The sequence below is a fragment of the Hevea brasiliensis genome, unplaced genomic scaffold (assembly GCF_030052815.1).
Source record: "Hevea brasiliensis isolate MT/VB/25A 57/8 unplaced genomic scaffold, ASM3005281v1 Scaf46, whole genome shotgun sequence".
NCBI classification, from domain to species: domain Eukaryota; kingdom Viridiplantae; phylum Streptophyta; class Magnoliopsida; order Malpighiales; family Euphorbiaceae; genus Hevea; species Hevea brasiliensis.
In genome coordinates this window covers 121,164-141,011 of record NW_026614984.1, presented here as the reverse complement: position 1 = coordinate 141,011, position 19,848 = coordinate 121,164, and the positions used below count along the sequence as shown (strand labels likewise).

The window sequence follows — 19,848 nt, the reverse complement described above, 5'->3', positions numbered from 1 at the left end:
TGGGAGCTCTAAAGTAGCCGTAGCAGCAAATAATGAACCCGCTGGAAGAAGAAAGCTTGCCACAGGAAACCCAGGTAAAGCACAAATCCTATCATATCCACGTCCGTGGGATATATAAATGTTAGAGAGTTTATATATGCTAGGCCCAGTAAAGGAGTTATTAAGTCTAGTTTGCCTCGGGAGTTACAAATCCAACCCGTTAAATTTTGTCACCCAATTAATTATTATTTTTTTAGTTAAATAATCTACAACTCCGTTATAATTATAACTAAAGAGTTTATTTATCAATCAATATCATAGTAATTCTGGAATCATCTCTAAATTAATGAAATATTGAGTTTGTACTAATCGCAACTAAATGAAAAAAAAATAATAAGAGAAAAAAAAAATAGGAAAATTTACATGTTATTTGGCCTATCTAACTACTACCATCTTGGTGTCCAATTTAAAGGCTCCATAAGCATCGATTGCGGAATGGATGAAGACTATGTTGATGAAAATATGGGATTGCTTTTCAAGTCAGATAGAGATTTCATAAGCACCGGCGAAAATCATGATACAGGAATTTTCATCTCACCAAAGGCCTTTACAGATCGATTGTGTAAGAATTTAAGAAGTTTTCCAACGGAAAAAAAGAACTGCTATATTCTGCGACCTGAACAGGGAAAAAATCATAATTACTTGATCAGAGCTTTATATTGTTATGGAAATTACGATGGCAATAATCAACCTCCAACGTTTGATGTGCACATAGGGGTTAACCTTTGGATGACAGTTAATGATCTAAATCTTAATGGGTGGATATTTCGCGAGATCTTTCATTTTTCTTCAACTGGAATTATTCATGTGTGTCTTATAAACAAAGGCTTAGGAGTACCTTTCATTTCAGCATTGGAATTATACTCTGTGAATGATTCCATTTATAGAAGTGAGTTTGGATCACTACTTGCTACTCGAAGATTCCAACTTGGCTATCCTACTGACACTCTTTTCAGGTAAGTAGATGTGCATTTGATTCTAGTCAGATATTATTGGTACAGTTAAGGCTTGTTTTAATATTGAGTTTTACAAGAGAAAAAACGCTTCAAAAAAAAAACCTATTTTAAATGTTAAAAATAGTACTTTAAAAAAATTATTATTATTTTAATATTTTTACCATTAAAATATATTAAAGTTAATTTTAAATTATTTTTCAAAATTTTTAATTAATTTATTTAAAAATATATAAATTTTTTTTCAATAATAGCTCTAGTAGATAACCAATAAAAGTGCACTATAATTTTATTTTTTATTTACTTTTTTTACATTTTAATATTTTTATCATGAATTATTATTAATTTATTTAATAATAATTATTTATAAAATAAAAATTATTTTAATAAAAACAAAGTAATTACATAATTTTTCATCGATAAGAAAAAAAAAAAAAAGGAATTATTACAATGTAACCATTGCCCCTACAGACGTAGGTCGACATCCTGACTTAATCCTTGTCATAGGGGAAAAGTATCATCTTAGGCAATTAAAGATTACTTTGTAGGGTAGTTCGTAAATATGGTGACCATTGCCATATAAAATTATTGTGTTAATAATAACTTCAAATTTTTTTTCTATAATAACTTCAATCTTTTTTTTCTAACATATAAAATATTAATTTTTTAAAATAAGAGACGTAGAAACCTATAAGCTACTTTAATATAAGAGACGCATTAAGCAAGTAAAAGTTGTTTTTACATATAGTATTACCATGCATATTTTAGTGATAAGAATTTTGAAATAATGAATTATATTGTTGTCCTTGAAAGTTAATACATATAGATATTGGTGACTTTTATTTTTACTTGTTTCCATATAATTATGAAAAAAATATATAATTTAACTTAATCTCATGAGATTTTTTAAAATGATTTTTTTTTATGAAATAGTTAATTATAAAAAAATTTATTAACTTAATTAATAAAAAAATAAAATTTGCTCACATAAAAAACACACATAATATTTTTTTTAAAAAATTCTAATAAATAATATTTCATATATCCTAAACCCTTTCCTATAATTTTTTTTAATAAAAATTGTCACATATAATTTATTTATTAGTTTTTTAAATTATATTTTAGTTTTTTTATATAAAAAAACTTTAATTTTTTCTTGATGTTTAATAAATTTGTCATAATTAATATTTTTCATAATTAATTATTTTACGAATAAAATGAATTGTAAAATTTTGTTAAATTATTTTATTTTATGTAACAGAACAAAGTAATCATAGAGAATATATATATACATAAAGAATTAATTTAATAAATTTATATTTCTATTTGTTTAATTTTCTTGTCTAAAAAGTATATAATTGTTAAAATTTATTTTTTAAGTTAAAAATAAATTATTTTAAAAGAGCTAATTAAAATCATGTGAAAAAGTGATATGATTTTAAAAAACCAACTTAATTAATTTGAGAGAGCTATTAAAAGCCCCCAAAAGACCCTAAGATAAATATGTCTTTGAAATAAAGATAATTAATTAAAATTGAAAAGTAAATATAATCATTCTATTTTTAGTTGTCCCAAATAATACAATTCATATAATTTAATTATATCACTTTTAAATTTATTCAAAACGCTTGAATTCTACTTAAAAATCCATTTAAATTAGATTTGAATTCTAATATAAAATTTATTTAAAACGGTTTAAATTCATTTTTTTAGCATCTAAAATAATATTATTTCAAAATATTTTCTACTAATGAGTTTTAATTTGAAATTTTACTTAAAAACAATTTTATATATATATATATATATATATATATAAAAGACATTAGAAGCTAATAGGTGCACTAGCAGCATGTAATGTTTAATTTTCTTTTGGGATAAATAAAATAGGTATTGTGTTATCTCTATTATTTAGGTACAAGGATGATGTCTTCCATCGCGTCTGGAGAACTTATGGGTTTGCTACTTGGACTTTGGTCAATGCCACATCAGACACACAACTCCAAGAAATTAATTCTTCCTACAAACTACCCATTGAAGTGTTAAGAACTGCGGCCCAGGCCCAAAATGACATTGGCTCATTGACGTACAACAAGAGGTTTTACTGTTCCCCATCGTGCAATTTTCATGTCTACTTTCACTTCGCTGAAATTGTAGAGTTTCCACAAGATCAACGAAGAGAATTCACAATTACTCTGAATGATCACAACTATGGACCCTTTAGCCTGGAATACTTCAAGCCACGGACTATACCTCTTAAATTAACAACCAAAGGCGATATTAACTTTACTATCAATTCAACGAGCAACTCTCACCTTCCACCCATTCTCAATGCCTTCGAGATTCTCTATATAATTAAGCTTCCTCGTTCTCCAACAGACCAAGCGGATGGTATGCTTTTTATATTTATATTAATTGTTATATCAGTAGCAATTAATCTTCATAGCTGTCCATTTCTGTTGCTAATCCGTGCGTGTGTGCGTGTGTTCTAAAAAAATATTAAATCTATATTTTTCTTGTGCAATCAAAGTTGATGCAATCATGGCCGTCATGCGATCATACAACATAAATGAAGATGAATGGCAAGGAGACCCATGTGTGCCAAGAGAATTTTCATGGAATGGTTTGAACTGTAGTAGTTGTTAGCATAATTACAGCAATCAGCATGATTATAGGAGATTTGTGTAACATAATTACAGCAATCAGCATGATTATAGGAGATTTGTGTAGCATAATTATAGCAATTATTATTCTTGTCCAAATTAGTTCATATTCTCATGTATAAATAGATGTAATATCTCTGTAAATGGGACACAGACAAATACACAATCCTTTTCTTCATTACTTGTATTCTTTCTTCTAACATGGTATCAGAGCCATAAAACTTTTATTTCTAGTTTTTTGGGGTCTCTCTGCTCTCTCTACAACCTGTTCTGGTTCATTCTTTCATACCTATTATTATACCATTTTTTTTTTCCTCATCTTGTTATCAATGGAGAAATCTGATATTTCAAAACCTATTGCAACAGTTCTGACTGGTTCCAACTATAATCTTTGGGTTCAAGGAATGAAAAGTTTTTTGATAGGTCGCAAGCTTTGGCGTATTGTTACCGGAGATATCACTACGCCGACAAGAGAGAACGATGAAACTGATGCAAAATTTGTTGACTGTCTTAAGGATTGGGATAGTAAAAATCATCAGATCATCACACGTTTCGCAATACCTCTGTCTCGTCCATCCACATCGGTTTGCTAATTATGACTCGCAAAGAAATCAGGATTTTTTGGCTAATCGATATCGGACCACTGGACTTGCCCACTATTATCAATTGTGGACTACTCTTCATAATCTGAAACAAGAAGCAGGTCAATCTGTGAATGATTTTCTTGCCCAGGTCCAACCTATTTGGAATCAAATATCTCAGGCCAAAATCAGTGAAGATCATCTTCATCTCATTCAAGTTCTAATGGCTCTTGATCGAATATGAGGCCGTTCGAGCGTCCTGCTACATCGAAATCCACTCCCATCATTGGAAAGCGCTATTCAAGAGATTATTTTTGAAGAGACTCGTCTCAGTTTGGATAAAACTTCTCAATTTGAAACTGCTCTTGCAACTACTCGATCCTCACATCAGAAATCTAGCAATCAACTCTATAAGAATTGTAATCAAATTGGTCATGCTTTTGCATATTGTCCTACTATAGAATGCAGATATTATCATGGTTACGGTCATATTCTTGAACATTATCCCACATGCCCTCCAAGACCAAAAGGAGGGCATTCTAAATTCAAGAATGTCTCAAAGCCTAGATCTTCCTCTCACATCTTGTTTGCACATCGAGGGCTCTACCGCCATCACCATGAGTGATCTTGAGGCACTATTCAAACAGTTATCTCTTCTAATTCTCCTGCGCCATATGCGCCACTCGGGTAATTCTTATTGGCTTTTTGACTCTGCATGTTGTAATCATATGACCACTAATCTTAAATTCTTGTTTTCTACAAAATCTGTATCTTCCTTACCACCAATCCATACTGCAAATGGTATTAAAATGAACATCACACATATTGGTCATGTGTCTACCTCAAATCTTCATCTCCCTGACACCTATTATATCCCTAATTTGACACTCAATCTTATTTCTGTTGGTCAGTTGTGTGAAAAAGGACTAAATGTTATTTTTTCTCCCCATGGTGTCCAGGTACAAGATCCACAAATGGGACAGATTTTTGGGGAGGTCGCAGAGTGGGTCGATTATTTGAGCTTGCATCTTTACATCTTCCTCAGAGATTTGTGTCTGCAGCTACAATCCCTAATTCCTCCATTCACCAATGGCATCTTCTTTTTGGTCATGCTTCTGCCAGTAAAATTCAACCTTTAATTTCTCGTGGATTATTAGGATCTACTAAGTTTGAGTCATTTAATTATTTAAATTGTCAACTTGTAAAACAACTTGCATTATTTATTTCTCATAATAATACTACTTTAGACACTCCTTTTGGTTTAATTCATTCTTACATTTGGGGTCCTTCTCCTATTTCTTCAATAAATGGTTTTCGTTATTTTGTGATATTTATTGATGATTATTCTCGGTTTACTTAGATATATTTTTTGAAACATCAATCTGAATTATCACAAATTTACATCACATTTGCAAAAATGATTAAAACTCAATTCTCTTGTGACATTAAAATTCTCCGAACAGACAATGCCATGGAATCTCGGGATTCTTCTTTGCTTGATTTCTTAGTCAACAAGGCACCGTTGTTCAACGTTCTTGTCCTCACACCTCTCAACGAATGAGCGAGCATAACGCAAGCATCGCCATATTCTTGATTCTCAGACGTACTCTTCTTCATTCTGCCTCATGTCCAGAAAAATTTTCGGGAGAAGCAGCTTTTCATGATGTTAATGTTATAAATCTTCATCCTAACTTGGTTCTACATAATTTATCTACTTTTGAAAAGAAGTATGGACAACCTCCTTACTATTCCATCCTTAAACCTTTTTGATGTGTTTCTTTTGTTCTTTTACAACCTCATGAACATAACAAATTAGAAACCCGTTCTAGTCTATGTTGTTTTCTTGGTTATGGAATTGAACACAAAGGGTATCGTTGTTGGGATCCTGTTTCTAATAAGTTACGCATCTCTCGTCATGTTACCTTTTGGGAAAATACTATGTTCTCTTCTCTTTCCAAATTTCATCACTCACAATACCGACTCTCTATTTTCACCGACTCCTCCAAAGAGTCTGTTTCCAAGTCCCGATCCGGTGATTGTGATGTGCTCAATATTAGCCCAACTACACCTGCCCCTGTTGAATCAGCACCAGTTGTTGATCCAGTACCTGCGCCTGCATCTCCTCCTAGCACTACTCTTCGTCGTTCTACCCGTGTAAGAGAAACTCCTCATTATCTTTCCGATTTTCATTGTTACTCTACTATTGCAACCCTTCATGAGCCTCATTCTTATCGTGAGGCAATCGACGACCCTCTTTGGCGACAAGCTATGACCGATGAACTTGGGCTTTAGAGAAAACTCATACTTGGGATTTAGTTGATCTTCCACCAAACAAGACTCCTATTGTTTGCAAATGGATTTACAAAATCAAGACCCTGTCTGATGGAACTATTGAACGCTACAAAGCTAGATTATTAGACAAAGGGTACACTCAAGAGTATGGTATCGACTATGAGGAAACTTTTGCTCAAAGTGGCCCGATTAACATCTATTCGCATCTCTTAGCTATTGCTGCAGTCAGTAAATGGAAACTTTTCGGATGGATGTTAAAAATGCTTTTCTTCATGGTGATTTAATGAAGAGGTTTATATGCATCCTCCTCGGTTATCATTCTCCTCATAAGGTTTGCAAACTTCCGAGCCTTATATGGATTAAAACAAGCTCCTGTGGCCTGGTTTGCCAAATTTAGTTCCACTCTTGCTCAACTTGGTTTTCTCTAGTCCACATGATTACGCATTATTCACTCGTCGAGACGGTGGTATTGTTCTTCTACGCTTTATGTTGATGATATGATAATAACAGGAGATGATTCATCCGGTATTTTAGAGTTACAACATTATCTCAATCAACATTTTGAAATGAAAGACACAGGTTCTCGGCTATTTTTGGGCCTTGAAGTTTCTCAAAATTCGATGGCTATTATCTATCTCAAGCCAAGTATGCATCCGACTTACTTTCTCGGGGCATCATCGATAGCAAAACAAGATCAACCCCATTGGAGCTCAATTGCAAACTTACACCTCTTGATGGCACTCCTCTTGATGATCCTACTTTATATCGACATTTGTCGAGTCTTGTTTATCTCACGATTACTCGACACGATATTTCATATCTTGTTCATCCGGTCACGGTTTATGTCGCTCCTCGCTCAACTCATTTCTCTGCGATGCCGAATCCTTCGTTATATCAAAGGCACTCTTTTTCATGGTTTGCACTTTTCCGCTACCTCCTCCCTAGTATTATCCGCTACTCGATCTGATTGGGCTGGTGATCGGCTGCATCGTCGCTCTACAACCGGTTATTGTTTCTTCTTGGGTAATTCTCTTATCTCTTGGCGTAGCAAAAAGCAACCGTTGTTGCACGCGTTCTATACGTAATCTGAATATCGTGCTCTTGCCGATGCTACATCCGAATTACTTTGGTTACGGTGGTTATTAATCGATTTGGGTGTCACTCATTCTTACGCCACAATACTCCATTGCGATAATAGAAGTGCCATCTGATTTCTCATAATGATGTATTTCATGAGCGTACAAACACATCGAAATTTATTGTCATTTTGTACGTCATCATGTTGCTCATGGCACCATATGTTTGATTCCTATCTCCTCTGTAAGCCAAACCGCTGATATATTCACCAAAACGCATCCTCCCGCTCGCTTTCAGGATCTCTTAAGCAAACTCAAGTTGGCACCTGTGCTACCACCTTGAGTTTGAGGGGGGGTGTTAGCATAATTACAGCAATCAGCATGATTATAGGAGATTTGTGTAACATAATTACAGCAATCAGCATGATTATAGGAGATTTGTGTAGCATAATTATAGCAATTATTATTCTTGTCCAAATTAGTTCATATTCTCATGTATAAATAGATGTAATATCTCTGTAAATGGGACACAGACAAATACACAATCCTTTTCTTCATTACTTGTATTCTTTCTTCTAACAGTAGTTATGACAAAAATCCTCCAAGGATCATCTCATTGTGAGTAGTGCACATTTAAATTCATAAGAATATGTATTTTCTTTCCGCTGCACACCATTACTTTGATTATCATTTGATGTCAACATCTCACTCAAGCTTACTCTCTGATATGTGAACAGGGACCTCAGTTCAAGGAAATTGACTGGCGAAATAGCTCCGTCGCTCTCTGCCCTCAAGGCAATTCAGTCCTTGTAAGTGTTATTGACTAAGTTTCTAACGGTTCTTTTCAATACGTGCTCTACAATAAAATTAAGACATTCTCCCATGGGATGCAGAAACAGAGCACCCATGTTACAGGGGTGGAGCTTTCACATATCTTACTCTGTCGTCGTGTAAAATATAATATATCTTGATCTTTTTGTTGTCTTCTCAGGGATTTATCATACAATAAATTGACTGGAATTCTGCCCAATTTTTTTTCAGAACTGTTGAACTTAACTTTGCTGTAAGTTTCCCCAAAAAAAGAAAAAATAATTGTTGAACCTCGCCTAAGCATGGTTAAATCTCCCAGTAGGGAACTAAGATCCTGCCTTCACCAAATAAATATAACTGATATTATAATGGCATCTTTTCTTTCAGGGATTTATCTTACAATGAATTGACAGGGCCGGTGCCAGAATTTTTAGCACAACTGCCGAATTTAAATACTCTGTGAGAAGAAACTTAAGCATAGAATACATGATTTTCCTTTTTTTTTTTTTTTTTATTTGTGGGGAAGGAAGGGGTTTTGATGAATTATACGAATGATTTAGTATACATTCTTTTCAGAAATTTAACTGGGAACAAGTTCACTGGATCCATTCCACAGTCCCTTATAAAAAAGTCTAACAATGGAACATTGCAGTTAAGGTTTGAACGTCTTCTCTTGTCCACCATTTTGTTTTCATCTTTTTTCCAGCTATTAAATGAACCAATGAAAAAAAAAATAATGATATTGAAATCCATAGCTTGTTTAATGTCTGTTATATGATGAATTGATGATGTCATACTTAATGCTAGCTTCGACAAAAATCCAAATTTATGCCAGTCGGATTCATGTGAGAAAAAGAAACATTTTCTTCTTCCAGTTGTTGCATCAATTATATCAATATTGATGTTGATGCTTCTGCTCCTATGCATGATAGCTATCTCTTGGAGACATAGAAGACAGCAAGGTAATCTATTTTTCCTCTATTTGCATATTAGTTAGCTTACTAAAAGTTATAAAACTATAAACTACATATCATTTTTTTTTCTCTTTATCCATATATTTCAAATTCTGTCTATGCTACTTGCACAGCAATAGCAGAAACACAAATATCAAAGAATCAGACCTTTAGTTACTCAGAGATTATTAGTGTTACTGATAACTTTAAGACCGCCATCGGAGGAGGGGGCTTTGGAAAAGTTTACTTTGGAACCCTAAAAGATGGCACTCAAGTTGCAATTAAGGTGTTATCTCAATCATCAAATCAAGGCTACAAGGAATTTCAAGCAGAGGTTAGATATAGCACTACTGCAGCGTCATTTTCAACTCAATTTAATCAATTATTTGTGCCTTTCTGCCACTATTACAAGATATATAGTATAAATAAATATACAGTCTGATTAATAGTGGTTTTTCAAAATTAAAATGCAGGTGCAGCTCTTGATGGTTGTTCATCATAGGAATTTGGTTTCACTAATTGGGTACTGCAATGATAGTCATAACATGGCATTGGTATACGAGTACATGGTTAATGGAAACTTGCAACAGCATTTATCAAGTATGTCTATCACAACCTGTAAAAGATTTTTGTTAATCACTTAATTTGTCGATTTTTCTAGATTTCTTCTCTAAATGGAAGTCCTTTCTTTTTTTTGCAAATTTCCTCAAGACAACTCTGACAATGATAGCCTGATGTATTTTGGTTGTAGAGAAAAGTGGAAGTGTTCTGACTTGGAAAGAGAGATTTCAAATTGCAGTAGATGCAGCTTATGGTTCTCAAGCAAATCCATTTCTATTTTTCTTTACTTTTTGGTTCCCCATTCATCAATCTTATCCATGGCTAACGGGTTTTGCAGGACTGGAGTATCTACATAATGGTTGCAAACCACCGATTATCCACAGGGATTTGAAGACTTCCAACATCTTATTGAACGAAAAATGGCAAGCAAAGATCGCTGATTTTGGATTGTCTAGAGCTTTCACCAATGAAAGTGGTTCACATGTATCAACTTGCCCTGCTGGCACATTTGGTTACGTCGATCCTGAGTAAGGGTTTTTTTTAGCAAGGGTTAAAGCTTAACCAAACCTCCTTGGTTCAGTGGTGCTAAAGATTAAAATCTCACATCTAAAAGATAAGCTTAATAGCATTGTATGATTATTAACCTTAATACAGGGATTTTAAAGTTGTGCTTATTAGGTTTCTAATATAGCATTAGAGCCAACTCTGCACTCTCTATTATTATGCACGTTCAAATTGCCATCATATCTTCTCCACGTATTTGCCTGTTTTATTAAAATCCTACATCTAAAAAATACAAAAGAGGTTAAGGGTTAATAACATTTTAGAACCTCTAATCTTAACATCTGGATTGCTCATTTTTTTTGCGTTTGACGGTCGTCAATTGGTTCGTTTTGCATTTGCGCTGTTCTTTACTAATTAATTTGCTTTTGGTGAAAGTTATATAGGGCTAATTATTTTCTGTCTGCAACAGGGCTCAAGCATCAGGAAACTTTAACAAAAAAAGTGATGTTTATAGCTTTGGGATTATTCTACTTGAGCTCATAACTGGTCAGCCTGCAATAACAAGAAAGGCCCATGGGGGTTTTATTTGCATACATCAATGGATTAGACCTATAATCGACAGGGGTGATATTCTAACCATTGTTGATCCCAGACTGGATGGAGAATTCGATGCCACTTCAGCCTGGAAAGCTGTGGAGACTGCCTTTTCCTGTATATCAAACGCTTCAATACGGAGGCCAGACATGAGTCATGTACTAGCTGAATTACAGGAATGCTTGGCTATAGTAATGGCTGTTGAAGAATCCCAAACAATGAAAGCCAGGGTCCTAAGATCAAGCAATTCACTACCAATTAGCCCCTTGAATATTGATACTGATATGGCTCCTAGTCCAAGGTAAAAACTGAAGTATAGATCTCATATATACTGGCTTGAAATTTTTAAACTTTTTTCTCTTTTTACAAAAACGGTTATATTAATGTATTAAGCTGCACCAATAATTTGCTTATGAAGTTTCTTGGAGATGCATAATTATCATTACAAAATTTTAGGATAGTAACTGGTCAGATATTTGTGGATATTCAATCTAATAGGATGAATTTAGGTAGCATATAATCGAAATTAGGATGGGTTCAGATTTGAAGTATAATATTTGTAATATGTTTGGATCGTGTTTAGATTTTACATATTTGAGTATTCATTAATGGAGCTTATTTGTAATTAATTAAATATGAAATATGTGTTTTTATAATAATATTTATAAATTTTTATATATTATATTTTAAATAAATAGAATTTAAATATTTTATAAAGTTATTAAATTTTAAAATATAAATTATTAATAAAAATATTTTTTATGTAGATTATCAATTAAAAAATATAAAATTAAATGAATTTAGATATTTTTTTATAATAATAATTTGGTATGTTTGCACAGCCACCAGGCTGCAAATTGGAAGCACTAATTTGTCAAATAAATGTTTTTTCCTATTAAAAGATGAGCCTCCGAGTAGGGAGCGTATTATTCAATTATAATAAAAAAAATTAAACTAAACTAATGAAATTCAGTTATTTTAATAATAAATATTTCTATTTTATTAAAAAATGAGCCTCTAAGTGGGAGCGTATTATTTAATTATAATAAATAAATAAATTAAATTAATAAATTTCAGTTATTTTGATAATAATAAGTTTAATTTGGTTATTTTTTTATTAATAATAATAAAAATTTTCATTTTTTATTATTAGTTTGGTTATTTTTAATATATTAATTATAATTTTATTAATAATATATTATTTATAATTATTATTTTTATGATTTTATAATAATATTTAATTTATAATTATTATTTTAATAACATTAAATTATATTTATTATTTTTTATAAATATACATATATTTTTATTACTATTTTATTAAATAATTTGTAATATAAAATATATATTCATTTATTTGATGAATTAATTCGGTTATAACTGATAACCAACTAAAATTTTCAATTTCAGTTAATTTTAATTTTCTCTTAATTTTAATTTAATTAATATTTTTTAAGTTGGTTAACAATATAATTAATAGAAAATTTTATTCAGTTAACCGAATGCTTACTCAAACCTCCAACTAAGTTTGAGTTTCAAAAACTAACGAATCAAGATGTCTTCTCCTTAGCCTTTCCCGTTATCAAGCTCGGCGCCCTATACTACCAATAGAAAACCTTGGCATCAGCCTCCCGTAATAGTGCCTCCTTAAAATTTTTGCCATTCAAATATTAGAGTCGATATGTCCGAGTGGTTAAGGAGACGAACTTGAAATCTGTTGGGTTTCGCCCGCGCAGCTTTGAACCCTGCTGTCGACGTTACGCTTTAATTTTTATTGGGTTTTCCTCTCCAAAATCTGTGTTTGGGGGCTAAGAAACAGTAGGAAAATCCATCCCCTCTCCTCTTCTTTGTAGCTTTTTCCTGCAACTATCCATCAACTGCTAGAAACCAGTCCACTCAGGGACAGAGCCATGCTTGCAGATATTATATGAAATAGTGGTGATTAGGATGACTTACATGAAATGGATAGTCAATAAGAGTCATATAAGTAGATAGTGGGTCTTATAATATTCAGTTTTTTCTGTGTTTAAAATAGTTTTTTTTTTTAAATAATAACTGTCTATTATTTTTAAATGTCATTTTTTAATTAGTTTGCCATTAGATATATTAATCCTACATGAAATAGCAGAGGTAGTGTAAAATTGCTTGGGAATATAATAGGTTTTTAAAAAATTAATATTTTTTACTATTGCCATATAAATTTTATGGGGCGCTGGTTGCATAAAATTTTAATGAATATTTTAAAATTTTTTAAGAGTATCAATATAGTGGTAATAGTAGTATTACCATGCATATTTTAGTGATAAGAATTTTAAAATAATAAATTATAATGTTGTTGAAATTTAATGCATATATATATATATATATATATATATATATATATATATATATATATTTTGATGCCTTTTATGGTTACATATAATTATGAAAAAAAATATAATTTAATATAAATTTATAATTAATCTCACGAGATTTAAAATAATTAATTATAAAAAATATTAATTTAATTAATAAAAAATAAAATTTTCTCACATAAAAAACACATATAATATTTTTTAAAAAATTTTAATAAATAATATTTCATAAATCTAAACCCTTTCCCATAATTTTTTAATAAAATTTGTCACATATAATTTATTTATTAGATTTTTAAAATGTATTTACTTTTTTTTTTACATAAAGAAACTTCATTTTTTTTGGTGATGTTAATAAATTTTTCATAATTAATTATTTGATGGATAAGATGAACCGTAAAATTTTGTTAAATTATCTTAGTATCTGTAATAGAAAAAAGTAATCATAGAATATATATATATATATATATATATATATATATATATATATAAAGAATTAATTTAATAAATTTTTATTTCTATTTGTTTAATTTTCTTCTCTAAAAAGTATATAATTGTTAAAATTTATTTTTTAAGTAAAAAAATAAATTATTTTAAAAGAGCTAAAATCATGCGAAAAGGTGATATGATTTTAAAAACCAACTTAATTCATTTGAGAGCCCCCAAACGCCCTAAGATAAATATGTCTTTGAACATAAATGTAATTAATTAAAATTGAAGAGTAAATATAATCATTCTAATAAGTATTTGGTTACATCGATCCTGAGTAGCTTAACCAAACCTCCTTGGTTCAGTGGTGTTAAAGATTAAAATCTCACGTCTAAAAGATAAGCTTAATACCATTGTATGATCATTAACCTTAATCCAGTTATTTTAAAGTTGTGCCTATTAGGTTTCTAATATAGCATTAGAGCAAACTCTGCACTCTCTATTATTATGCACGTTCAAATTGCCATCATATCTTCTCCACGTATTTGCCTGTTTTATTAAAATCCTACATCTAAAAAATACAAAAGAGGTTAAGGGTTAATAACATTTTAGAACCTCTAATCTTAATATTTGGGTTTCAACGTTGAGCTTGAATTTTTAATAATTGCTCATGTTTTTTGTGTTTGACGGTTGTCAATTGGTTCGTTTTGCGTTAGTGCTTTTCTTGACTAATTAATTTGCTTTTGGTGAAAGTTATATAGGGCTAATTATTTTCTATCTGCAACAGGGCTCAAGCATCAAGTAACTTTAACAAAAAAAAAAAAAGTGATGTTTATAGTTTTGGGATTATTCCACTTGAGCTCATCACTGATCAGCCTGCAATAATAAGAAACACCCATGGGGGCTTCATTTGCATACATCAATGGATTACACCTAAAATTGACAGGGGTGATATTCTAACCATTGTTGATCCCAGATTGCATGGAGAATTTGATGCCACTTGAGCTTGGAAAGCTGTGGAGACTGCCCTTTCCTGTGTATCAAACGCTTCAATACAGAGGCCAGACATGAGTCATGTTCCAGCTGAATTACAGGAATGCTTGGCTATAGCAATGGCTGTTGAAGAATCCCAAACAATGAAAGCCAGGTTTATAAGATCAAGCAATTCACTACTAATGAGTCATTTGAATATTGATACTGATATGGCTCCTAGTCCAAGGTAAAAACTGAAGTATAGATTTCATATGTACTGGCTTGAAATTTTTAAACTTTTTCTTTTAGATAAAAACTGTTATATTAATGTATTAAGGTGCACCTAAAATTTGTTCCTGAAGTTTCTTGGAGAAGTATAATTATCCTTACAAATATGGCAACAGGTCAGATATTTATAAGTATCCAATCCGATGGAATCTTAATAAAAAGGGTTTGACTGGTATATAATTGAAGTTTAGATTTGAAGTATAATACTATAACAATAGATTATTAATTAACAATATATCTATAATGTCCCTTTTAGAACTAGATATTATTGTCTGTTTTGGACTACTAGATCTCATGACTTTCTCCCTTGAACCCCTGCTTTTAAGTAAAGTGCACTATTCAGGTTAGTGGTTTGCCACCTTATAAGGCCCTTCACCTTTTCTTCCCTTTTCGATGTAGGACTTGATTCATTTCTACCCCCATTTGGACAAAGTTACCAACGAGCCATATCCTCCCAGAGGATCACTCTCAGCCGAGATCTTCCTTTCCACACGGGACGTTACAGGCCCCCAAGCTTCCGCCTGGTTCATCCCTGAATCACACCGTATGGTGCATGGTTCATCCTTGTATGGTGTGATTCGGGGATGAACCAAGCGAAAGTTGATGAGCCTATAACATCCCGCGCGGAAAGCAAGAATTCGGCTGAGAGTGATCCTCTGGGAGCACATGGCTCGTTGGTAACCTTGTCCAAATGAGGGGCAGGAATAAATCGAGTTCTATATCGAAAAAGGAGGAAAAGGTGAAGGGCCTTATAACATGGTAAACCATTAACTTGGATAGTGCGTTTTTTGACCTCAAAAAAGAGGTCTAAGGGACAAAATCATGAGATCTAGTAGTCCAAAGTTGACAATATTATTCAATTCTAAGAGGGGCATTACAATATCATACAATATATCTTTCAATTATTTTTAAATTATATAATTTTTAATTATAAGGTGCATGTATAATTTAAAATTAAATATATTATATAATATAATACGATAGTACATAATATAATATACTTTTAGTTATATATATATATATATTACAATCTTAATTGTATGTAAATATATAATTATATTGAAAGCATATGTAATACATCTAAAAAAGCAATAAAAAATATTTGTATAATATTGGTTCTTGATTTGGTTCATATTTAAATCTCAGTGAGGGATCAAAACTAAATTAAAGTAGTAAAATAAGTTTGGTATAGTAATTATAATTAGTTTGATATGATTTTTCAATTCGATTTGGAATCCCTACAACTCTACTAAGCAAACAAGGCATTAGGCCAAGGAAGGCCAGAACCTGCAATGCATGCATTTGGCCATTCAACTAAAATTTTTGAGAAATTTACTTCCTCTATTGGGTACGGTTCATTGTTTATTCAACAACCCTTTTATCTTGCAATATTTCCTATTAATGCCATTATTATATATATATTACTAAATCTGGGCACATTTTGACTGCACCTAAGAACAGTAAAAGTACCCTTTTGCCCATATAAAACTAAAGGAGGCAGCTGCGTTTGGATTTCTCCTTTTATTGCAATGACCACCAATTTGAACTCTGTTTCAACAGTAAATGCGTATGATCAAATGAACATAAATATCGAATATATTTTCTTTAAGATAAAATAAAAAATATTTTCTTTTATATTTATTAAAAATTGAATTATTAATGTTAAAAACTATGTCATGCTTATTTTTAATTAAAAACATTTTATATATATATACTTCAATATTTAAAAAAATTAATTTTATTTCATAGTATATTATATTAACATATTAGAAAGAGTGCAATTTCACTCCTCCTAAGAACATTAAAACTACCCTCTTGCCTCTCATCTCTTTCTCTTTTTCCTAATTTCTATTTTAAATTATATCTTTTAAACTCTTTAATTAATTTTTATTATTCCTAAAAATATTATATATACATAAATTTTTTTTCTATTTTTATTTTTTATTTCAATTTCAACTGCTTTTAAACTATTTTAATTATTATTTTTTTCATTGAAAGAATTTTGAATTAATTTTATTTGTAATGAAGTGAAATCCACTGTTCTAATAACAATATTGGAATTATTTTACCTTGATGAGTTTCTTATTTTTGTTGTCTTTATTTTTTTAATTTTTTTATTTTATTACTAAAAGATAGAGATTTTTTTTAAAATTTTGTATGATATATTTTGGAATTTTTTGAAATTTTACATTTTTTCCTTGAGTCTCATTTAAATTTTTATTTAGGTATTTTATTTTATTAATTAAAATTTAAATTTCCGTTTATTTATTTATTTTAATTTTAAACCATCAAAGTGTTCATATATCAATTCTTTTAATTGTTAATTGTTTTGGCTTATTTAATTATTAAATTTACCATAATTATTATTATTATCTCTTTTTAAATAATTTAAAATGATTTTATTTAATAATAAAATAAATTTTAATTTATACACAAACATTATATTAATGAAATATCATGTTTTCATTTCATTATAAGAAAAGTATAATAAAAATAAATTGTTCATTTATTTTAGTAATATTTTTTGCACTTATATGTTGCTATAAACACTACTTTAAAATAATAAAATTTTAATTAATATTATTACTCTTTTGTTATAATATTATACTTAATATTATTATTATTATCTAAAAAATATTAATATATATATATATATATTATAAAACCTATTTAGTTATTAGTTTATTAAATATGTAAATTTGATTTATAACTGATAAATAATTAAATTTACTTTAGTATAAATACATTTAATTTATTTTTAATAATTAAAAATAATTTAAAGAACATACATTTACATTATTTTTATACACTAAACTTTTTACCATAAGAATAGTTATAAACTTTTTTTAGTTAAGTTAATTAATTTTATTCTTTTGACTACTACTACTACTACTATTATTATTATTATTATTATTATTATTATTATTATTATAACTAAACTCTACGAATTGAATTTTTTTTATTATTAATATCATTTAGTCTTAAATTAAACTATATGCACATAATTAGTATGCAATATAATGAATGGTTAAATTTTTATGTCAATTGAATTGATTAAATAATTTTAATAGACAATAATTTTATTCATTAGATGTAAGTATATTATTTTATATTATTATAAAACGGAACTAGATATACTTTTATATAAATATTTTGTTTTATATATATATATATATATATATAAACTTGTACGATATTAAAATTTTCCAATGCAGGATGGTAGAGCATAGAGGATCCTGAGTCCTCAGTAAACTGTAAGTCAACTCCTGCAAGTTTACGGGCAGCCCACCTGGCGAATGTCCATGAGATAGAGAAGATAAATCCAACCTAATTAGATCACTTTCATTCATTAATGATCACGGACCACTTTATTTATGGATGAGACAATAGGCTTCCCGACTGACTGACTCACTCTGTATGACATAATTTTTTTAACTATTTCATCCTTGAGATATATAGACAGAAATTTCACCAAGCAATAATAGTTTGTTATAAATTTTATTTTGTGTTATGGAGTATCATTAAATATAATTGTAATTCATATTATCAATATTAATTATTTATATTTGTAATTATATGTGATTTAAAAGTAACAATTAATCTTTTATGAATAGTAAGAATGATTAATTGAGAATTGTTAAGAATGATTAATTAGGAATTGTTGGTTAAGTTACAGTGGAAAAATATCAAATGAGATGGTTTGGCTGTAGTTGACGCCAAGACTGAGACGGTGATAGCCTAATACTAAGACTGAGACGGTGATAGCCTAATACTAATTAATTCTCATCATTCTCAAACTCTAATATAAGGACTCGTTTATTTTCTATTAATTTTCATGGACAATATAAAGATAATACGTTGCTTTTTTGACATGCCTAATGTTGTTAGCCATTGGTATTGTTTTTAATATTTGATTGAAAGACTGAGAGCAGGGATGATAACGGGTCAAATTTTTGCGGGTACTCAATCCAACTGAATCCTAATAAGGCGGGTTTGGATAGTATATAATCGAGTTTGGAACTAGTTCGAGTTTGAAATTTAATACCCATAACGTGTTTAGGTCGGATTCAGGTTTTATATGTTAAGTATCAATTACCCGAACCCGTTTATATAAATACTTAATTAAATATAAAATATACATATATTTTAATAATATTTATAAATATTTATATATTTTATTTTATATAAAAAAATTGAAATATTTTATGAAATTATTATATTTTTAAAATATAAATTATTAATAAAAAATAATTTTTTATATAGATTATTAATTAAATATATAAAATTAAAAGGGTTCGGGTATTTTTCGGATGATAATAATCAAGTTTGGGACGGGTTCGAGTAGATGAAAATAAATTTTAATCGAGTTTAAGATGGGTTCGGGTTTTGAGAATATTAATCAGGTTCGGGTTCGTATAGGGTGATTTTCGCGAATACCCTACCCGTTGCCATCCCTAACTAAGAGATGAAAATCATTGATAAATAATCAAAATTTTAAACTTAATCACCTATATTTAAAGGTAAAGTAGAAATTAAGAGAATTAATTGATTGATTAAAGAGTTTAATGAGTTTTGGGTAAATCAAATACCGTAGGAGAGTAGAGTTTGATTTTTCTTAAAACACTTTTTAGTTAGCTTGAGAAAGAAATTAAAGAATTTTAGAATCAACTACCTTCAAACTATGTATTTTCTTTGAAATTGGATGAACCAAACTAAATCACAATTAGTTTAAAACATGAACCCCAAACTCTGAAATCTCCTTTATCATTAATTATTCTTTGT

General features: G+C 29.8%; 1 protein-coding gene across 1 annotated transcript; it reads left to right on the top strand.

Annotated features, from left to right (window-relative positions):
* The first annotated feature begins 455 nt into the window (after window positions 1-455).
* LOC131177414 (putative leucine-rich repeat receptor-like serine/threonine-protein kinase At2g19230) lies at window positions 456-11,373 on the top strand. The gene is made up of 14 exons (XM_058142375.1): window positions 456-995; window positions 2,905-3,380; window positions 3,520-3,634; window positions 8,187-8,219; window positions 8,339-8,410; window positions 8,593-8,664; window positions 8,799-8,870; window positions 8,988-9,068; window positions 9,219-9,373; window positions 9,499-9,698; window positions 9,838-9,964; window positions 10,116-10,178; window positions 10,263-10,452; window positions 10,899-11,373. The coding sequence occupies exons 1-14, from the start codon at window positions 475-477 to the stop codon at window positions 11,326-11,328; spliced, it is 2,607 nt and encodes an 868-aa protein (XP_057998358.1). The 5' UTR covers window positions 456-474; the 3' UTR covers window positions 11,329-11,373.
* Window positions 11,374-19,848: the final 8,475 nt, after the last annotated feature.

Bases quoted from the DNA above. Each gene is read 5' to 3' on its own strand.
- LOC131177414 (XM_058142375.1), top strand. From the start codon at position 475: ATGGATGAAGACTATGTTGATGAAAATATGGGATTGCTTTTCAAGTCA. The intron at 3,635-8,186 runs GCATAATTACAG...TTCTAACAGTAG, and splicing joins TTGAACTGTAGTAGTTGTTA to TTATGACAAAAATCCTCCAA. The intron at 9,069-9,218 runs GTTTGAACGTCT...ACTTAATGCTAG, and splicing joins AATGGAACATTGCAGTTAAG to CTTCGACAAAAATCCAAATT.